At 39.6% G+C, this 8,397-nt stretch overlaps 1 protein-coding gene across 5 annotated transcripts in view; it reads left to right on the top strand.

The window, feature by feature from the left end:
* The window catches only part of per2 (period circadian clock 2), a 30,725-nt gene that overhangs the window by 2,818 nt on the left and 19,510 nt on the right, over window positions 1-8,397 (top strand). For all 5 annotated transcript variants that reach the window (XM_087173443.1, XM_023404129.2, XM_023404132.2 and 2 more), the window contains exon 2: window positions 4,956-5,507. In XM_087173443.1, the coding sequence (XP_087029569.1) occupies window positions 5,074-5,507 (434 nt within the window). In that variant the 5' untranslated portion in view covers window positions 4,956-5,073. The remainder of the gene's footprint in view (window positions 1-4,955; window positions 5,508-8,397) is intronic.

The raw sequence follows: 8,397 nt of genomic DNA, 5'->3' as shown, positions 1-8,397 counted from the left end.
TTTACGCCGTTGGCACACATTCATTTTAAGTGGTGGATCACTGTATCCCAGTTTCAGTCATTCCTGTCCACTCTAGGTTTACATTTTTTTTCTCTTACTAGATGCCAGCAGTGCCTTTTTATGAATTGTATCTGCATTGCAAGGTTAAATTGTCTGGGTATGGTAGAGGTTTCAGTCCTTAATCGATAAATGTTCTGTTTAGAAAAAGTCTGTGGCAAGCCTGTTTCTTACATGACATTACAATTCCACATATATTTGGATATTATTGACAACAGCAACAACTTGGAAAATAGGGATGAGACAGATGAAGACCACAGGCTTTCTTTCTGCCAGTATAGGAAAACTTCACCACTACAGTGGTGGCTAGACCCAAGAATTTAAACAAATGCAATCAGATTATAATTTCCAACCTTAAGTATAACTTGAGTTTTAATGGTTATAAGCCCTGTCTGAATGGAGTGTTCTGTCTTTTTGCAATGAAAAGGTGATTTCTTTTAAATTATCTCTTTTCAAGTCTTCCACGATTCAGACAGGCCAAGTGAGCAACATGTTCCCAATAGTCCAGAATGGTCCTTTGATTGCATTAAAATGACTGAAAAAGCCAAAGTAGAGTAATATATGGCCTGTAATTGTGTTATGATTCTCATCTTGCCTTGTTAGCCACCTGTTCCTCAATGTGCTTGCCTCACTGTTGGGTATAACTGCCTCTTAGACCTGCTACCAGTCACTGTGCACTCTGACAAGAAAAGCATCATAACTGACATTTAAATGCGTCATGACCTGTGCCTACGGGTCATGCAAAACCAGTGGATGTTACTGATTGAAAAGTGATGCTGCAACAATATCATATGCAAGAGAAGGCTACATATCAAGATCCCTCTGTGGTAAGACAGGTTAAAAATGAGTGGTTTTCGAAGCGGGAACACAGGAAATCCATGCTAACCTTTCCTCTGCTTCCGCCCCTGCAGCAACTCAACAGGATGAAATAGATTTAGTTAATAACAAGAAAAAAGAGAGAAACCACAGATGTTGAATTAGCCTCAGGTAACCCCTACTACAGAGACATATTGGATGTTTATAGACTCTTATCAGAAGTAGTAAACAGGTGGTTTAAAAAAGATAAATGTTCATTATAAAACACTGTTAATGACTTTAATTGTATGCTGTTTATCAACTGTTCTTGCCAATTATCTCTAAAGCAAGTGGAAATTTGAGTGAGTGAACTATTTTGAGTAAGTTCTCTTTTTCTTTAAACAAAAATGAAGTGGATTTGTATTATAAAATCATCTCATAAATCTTTCAGTGTTGCTAGAGTAAATATTTGATTGTCCATTCTTATTGCTGGAAAATCATGTACCATGGTTAGTCAAACAAGTTGGACCTATTGGTCTTCAGCTACACAAATCTCTTTTTTTTTCTCCCTTAGGTCAGTTTTTTGGATGTTAACAAACAGTATTAATGTGACACTATGCTAAAATTCAGTATCTGTATAGATATAAATTTGTGTACAGTAGATTTGAGACAGTTATGCAGTCTTGTGACAGACTGACATGCAAGAGATGTGGATATTGTTTCACCCTTGACAATCTTGAATTTTAATAACATAGGTGCAAAAATCCAGTTATTGGCTTACTCTCACCAATTCATTAATGAATAATGCCCAAAAAGAGAGTATTTCTCAGCGTCAAGAAGGATGTGTATCTCTGGCTATCATGATTATGTTTAAATTGATAATCAAGCATGTATCTGGTCACTGTCTGTCTTAGTATTTTACCTGTGAGAGAGTGGATATCCTCAGCTGATATTCGGTCTTTAGGACAGGGTAGTGTTGGTGAAACATGGATCACTATAGCATCCATGTTTAGGAGGTCTCACTCTCACTTTATCCCTTACTTAACTCCCTTACAGCTCCTCTCTCTCTCTCTCTCTCTCTCTCTCTCTCTCTCTCTCTCTCTCTCTCTCTCTCTCTCTCTCTCTCTGACTGTCTACTGGTATCAAGCCAACAGATTTGGCATGATATCGAGGTAATGAGGTGAATGTCTACCAGTTACCAGTGAACCAGACTTTGTAGTCGCTTCCTCAGCAGCAGCACCTGCCAAATAACTTCTGTGTGCAACAAAAACAGCAGTCAGTGGTTTGTGCAGAATGTTCGGTATGTACACTATGTTGGCTGAGTAATAGACGATCCGCTATGTGTAATAGAGGGCTTTGAACCGTATTTTTATCTTATCCTGCAGAAAATAGCTCAACCACAAAGCTGATCAAAGTGCTGCACTGCGCAGAAGACAAGTCATTGCTAAACACATTGCTCCATTTACCTAAATAAGCACACTTATGGCCTCTTGATTGTCTTGGTAATGTTGTCACTATATACTGACCCAATTCACACAGCAGCAGGGATGAAAAAACGCTTTTTTTGTGGCAGGTTAGTGATAAGACATTATTCTGAGCTCACTGCTCTCTACCAGCTGTCACACGGTCACCAGATAAGTTAGTCATTAATGGACATAGTTTATTGCGCTGACTTTGCCATAAAGTCGTGGCAAAACCATGACTATTGTTTCATGTTGTGTAATTCATGGACCACTCTGAGTTCCAGATGATACTGGTCATCAGCTGCACACAGGGACTGAAAGTTTCTATTAAAGTGACCGGCTTTTTAAGATGGAGTTAGGGAGACACACTGATGCATGCAGCAGTGTCAGGCTACTGTTCTCTCTTCAGCCTCCCTTCTGCATAAGGAACCAATATATATAATAATATATAAAAAATTTCAGGCATCCAATTCCCCCCGTCTTGTCACTACTCTGTGACATTCATTAACTCTGTTTCCCTTGCTTCTCACTGGGAGGTTGCAGCTGAAGAGGGTACAGAAAGTAAAGTAAAAAGAACACAGTGAAATTAATCTTAATTGTGCTTTCATTATCATTAATTGAATATCAATTTAATTTATTGTTGATGTTTTACATGCACAATGTTCTTAATTTTACCTGAAGGCGAACTCAATGTTGCACTGCTACAGGTCAGAGAATACAATAAAACACTTGGGGCAGGCTGATAATTTGCCATTCTTATGTCATCCAAAAAGGCATAAATTCTCTCTTTAACCTGTTAGATATTTAACATATATATTAATGGTTAACAGTTGATATTTAAACAACGGACATGTACTCCCCTGTGTCATGACTACCAGCAAATACTGCAGTTTGCAATTGTCCCGTTGACTTCGTAACATTTAAGCCAGTCAACCATGTTTGTTTTTAACAACAGTGTCTCTAAGTAATCACACTTTTGTATACGTCATTTGTCTTTTTTTTTTTCTTTACTGATGCCTAAGAGACTAAGTCAACAGAGAATATGAAAGAAATGTATTTTACCAACTTGGGACCGCCTCTAAAATGGAACTGGCTATTGGAAACCAACGTTAGTCATGAGCGTCACATTATACGTAAGAAATACTTGTGCTTGTATGGACTTGATGCTTAAGACTATCTCCATGGAGCTCAGGTGAATTAAGGACGGCATAGAGCTGTGTGTTTTCAGAGTAGAACATTTTTTCCCTTGCAGGGTAGAGAGAAACACAAGAAAATGCAAAAGTGCTTCACACAGAGACAATCATACAAACACTGGGTTACACTGCATCATTGTGGTATAATTACCATAATTCTGTATCATTATGGGCTGAAGCAACACACACTACCGTTTCATCTCAACCTTTTTTATTTTACTTTGCGAATTCTTAGAAATCTTCAGTCTGTCTCTCATTTGCTTTCCTTCGTCATTAACCAAAAATATGAGTCAGTCATTGTGGCATTTTCGAATTGCATTTCCTTGTGTTTACTCAACGTTTCGAACACTGCTGTAATGTCTTTTTCAGTAGATGATCTGTTGAAAGTTTCGTCTGATCATGGTTACTTCCCAGATTTCTTTGTGTTTATTCCAAACACACCACTGTTGGTGCTGCCAAAACCTTAACACGTGAAACCATAAGTAACCAGAAGATATTTCCTTCGAGAGATCTACCCAACACTGGGTGGTTTGAACAGACAGTTACGTATGTTGCTTTCTCATTCTGCTAAAATCTGGCATTCATATATGAAACTACACTGGTGTTGTACAGGAGACTGTGTTTAAAGTCCTGGCTGCTGCATCACTTGACCCCTTGAGGCCACAGAAAATAGGGCGAGCTGTTACCTATCAACCTGTGGTGGCATTCAGATAAATGCTGTCTAGTGTTTTATGTGTTCTAAGGTGGTTGATCCTTTGAAAGGGTTGGAAGGTTCAGACCTGCTGTTCTTAAAGGCCACGCTGTCCGTACCAGTGACCCGTTTCACTGTACATCAGAGAAGTACCTGCAGGGGTCTTCAGAGGTCAGGGGTTAAACACTGCTATGTGTTTTGATATCGCACCAGACAAAAGACAGAAAGACTCTTGAAGGAGGAATGGTGAAGCATTGATTTGTCTCCCTTCGAAGTGGGTGTATGTGTGAATGAAAAATTACATCCTGGTATCAGGGGTTGACAGTGTTTCTGCATGTTGTAACACAAATCATTTATACTTTGCATATTGCTGCCATACCACATACACTTCTAAAACATACTATCAATTTTATATTGGGTCCCTGTCTTCTAATTGGCCACTTATTCAGGTCATGTTAGTATGGAATTAAATGCCATTTCTGTCTTAAAACTTATTTGACCTTGATGGTTTGTTTTAATCAGCATTCTCCAAGCAGAGTTGTTTTGTCACTGTGTGATTATGAGTCAAAAGTTCGTAAAACATTATTTTCACTTGAAAACTAATGAACATGGATAATTACCTGTTGCAGTCACAGGATTCAGCCATATATCCACTCAGTCATAAGTTATATATATATACATATTTAAATCATGTATAACATGCAGTGTATGATGGTTACTTCATTGCTAACATGTATAACCTTCTTCTCTCAACAGATTAATCCGGTTCCTCTCCTATTTCCAGCAGCAACGCCCTTGTCAAAATGGGGTGATTGTGTTCTTTCATTATCCAATTAACTAACCTGGAACAAGCCCAGGACAGCACATTTTCCAGATGTCGGAAGATTCAGACTCCAAGCCCTATCTCTTCCCGGTGCTGGAGGACCAGGATGGAGCCTCAGGGTGCAGAGCATCCACCTCATGCAGCTCCATGCCAAGAGGGGCCTCAGGGTGCAGCTCCATGGCACAGCTGCACCGGATGGGTGGCTACAGCCAAGGTGGGCCTGACTTAGGCCTCCCCTCAGACGGCAGCGACAGCAGCGGCCAGGACCCTCCCAGCTCGCCGCACAACCTTCGCAAGAACAGCCGCTCCCGCTCGCTTCCTGAGGAGGATGTGGAGATGAAGAGCAGTGGGTCTAGTGGGAGCGGGACCGAGTCGCACGGCAATGAAAGCCATGGCAACGAAAGCCACGGCCATGAGTCAATGGGCAGCTCCAATGGCAACAGCAAAGACTCTGCACTGCTGGAGTCTTCTGAAAGCAATAAGAGGTCAGTGTTGTTTGTGGGAATGATGACACCATTAGTAGGTCAAATTTTTTTATGGCATGCTTACTGCAAATGTTCTATATTCTATTTTTTTCTCGAATCTCTGCATCTCTGCATCCAGTGATGTTTGGTTGGTCAGCAATCTGTGACCCTCTTAGTCAACAATAAATCAAATATTGATTTATTTTTTCAAGATTAAACTCTCTTGATCTAAACAATTCCAAAAGTGTGATGAGGAGGACAGTCAGGATATGGAGCCAGCAGCAGGAGTTATTAAATGGTGTGAAGACAAAAGGTTATTCTTTAAAACAGGAAAAGCTGGCACAGTTTCTATGGCTGACAGGAAAACTGTCTTAGTAAGCTAAGTAGCCTACGTACTCAAACAGCTCCATGAAAATTAGGTTTGCTGATTCAACTACAAAATCATAAATCACCCTTATGCACACAACCAGTATTAAGCATTAAATTTGCAGGCATATAGGCAGTGATTGCAATGCAGCATCATTACATTTTTGGAGCCAGGCCCAAAAATAGTAGGTCAACAGGAAAGATAGAAACAACAAATATGTCAAAGCAGAGATGAGCATGGCTCACAAAGAGAGTCATAGCTGATGCACACCTGTCCAATCCTTCATAACAAACAAGATTAAGTGAAAAAATAACAATGTTTTGTGCAGTTCGAATGACAATGCTAAAACTGGACTGGTTCTAAACATTTAAGTGAGCGCCAAAGTTGTTAGTGGGTAAAATAATGCTGGACTTCATTTCTCTTCCTTTTGCCCTTTTAATTAATCTTCATATATTCATAAAGACTGACATCTCCTAGGTTTAAAAGATGAAAAATCATGTCCATTTTGCCTTCCACCACCACAGTATGGTCATAATGAATTCAGCTATCAGCATTGGATGTGTTTGTCAGAGTTGATTTGACGTCTGGTGATGACTGAGCCAAAGCTTCACTGATTACCACTGAGCTCTTGGCCAGGAAGCATGGTTGAAACATAAGTGAATCCACTTCGTAGGTTTTCATTGACCATTAGAGTTTCTATGCAAAACTAAAAATGTGAATGGAAATTGATTTGAATAATAGCTTTTAAATTATGTTACTTTCAATGACACTCTTCCTGCCAGCTGAGCACACCAGCATGAGGAATATTAAAGTAAATCTGCACAACAGACATGTTGTTCGTCATAACGTTTTATTTTGGGACTCATGCCAAATAAGGATGAATCCCTGAACCAGATCTGATGCTAGTTCATGACATTCAGTAACTCAAAGACACTGAGTGGTTAGGGTTTGATGTGGAGATTCAAGAGGTTTACACTCAAATACGAGTGTATGGAGGTGGAGAGCGTCTGTAACCATACCTGAACAAACGCACACAAAAAGAACAATTACACTTAATGTGAGTGAGTGAGAGTGAGGGGGATATGGTGCACTTGGTTTATTGTTCTGGGTGAGAGTTAATATTCATCTAGTATCTCTGCAAGATGTTAAAGGCTAACTTATATGTTGTTTTAGCCATGTATCCTAGATCTACCACACACAGTAAGCTTGGAATAAACCTCATTGAACCTGTTGAGCCTACTTGTTTGAAGACTTACTGGTGACAGTAATTCTAAACTAAACAAAGTGTTAAGTGTGAATCATGTGTCTGGCAGCTCTTTAACTCAGCCTATAGTTGTACAGCATATAACGGAATTAAGTTGAATTATACGGAGAAAATATTTGCAAAACTCCAAAAATTGTCTGAGCGTGAGTGCAATGTGACCGAAAATAGATGTGGACTCAATGCAGTCCGCCTCGGAGACAGCCAGAGTGAGCCCTGAGCAGTGGAAAAAATGAAAGGACTTCTGTTCCCAATAGGAAGACTGCATTGATGTCATGCTGGAGGCTGGAGGCTGGTTTTCTCTTAATGCCAGATGGGTTGTGTCACGCTCTCCAACTCCTTGTTATTGCCCAGCAACACAGTGTTTGTCTCTGTTTATTACTGGGCTGAGCGAGCGGGGTTGCATGCTTTCATGGTCTTTCTCTCTCACTCCCAGCCCTATCCCTCTTACCTCATTCGAGCTTTTGAATCCAGATTTTTTTTTTTTAAACCCCTCCCTCTTCCTGTCTGTATCGTACATTAGTCTAACACACACCAGCTCCCTCCCTCATCCGCTGACGGGATGACTTTATCTCTCACTTTGTTTTTGTTTCCCTCTTTGTCTTTCACCCCTCCCTCTCTTCAGTCGAACTTCTAACCTTTTGTACCAATTTTTTGGAAACCACTCCTCAACGACAAATTCCTTGTCTCTATTTGAAACAGGCCACTAATGAAAAACATGATACTTGACAGCCAAACAATCTGCGTATTTATACTGAGATATTGACCATTTGTAATTCATCAAATGACAGTCTTCCAAGAGATTAACTCATTCATTTGATTATTAAAGCATTTGGAGTTTGGGATTTTCATTGACTTTGCTGACCAAAAGCACCATTTGTCTTGTGTCACAGATCCCGCTTCAACCATCTGTTGCACTCAGCTTTACATTTGTATGAGAGAGCGAGAGAGAGAGAGTATATGTGTTTTAGTGTTGGGTCATTTTAGGGTAATATAGCTCTTAAAGAAACTGTTCCACATTTTGGACAGTGTTATTGATCCATCATTTTTTTACAACATTAACATAAACTTTAATATCAGAGTGAAAATCTATCTCTACAAATGCATCTAAATTGGGCACCAATTTAAACCACAAAATAATTGATTTCATAGGTATTTATTGTGATAAATCATTATCACCAAACGATGGTAGACAGTTTGCCTTGTCACAGCAAGAAAAGCATAGGTGTAACTAATAACATTAATAATGGATGCGTTCCTTCAAGTGTCCCAGTGCAACATTC

The sequence above is a fragment of the Seriola lalandi genome, unplaced genomic scaffold (assembly GCF_002814215.2).
Source record: "Seriola lalandi dorsalis isolate HSWRI2012SDOR001 ecotype SW California unplaced genomic scaffold, Sedor1 jcf7180002054223, whole genome shotgun sequence".
Lineage (NCBI taxonomy): Eukaryota > Metazoa > Chordata > Actinopteri > Carangiformes > Carangidae > Seriola > Seriola lalandi.
This window is presented reverse-complemented; position numbering and strand designations above follow the sequence as displayed.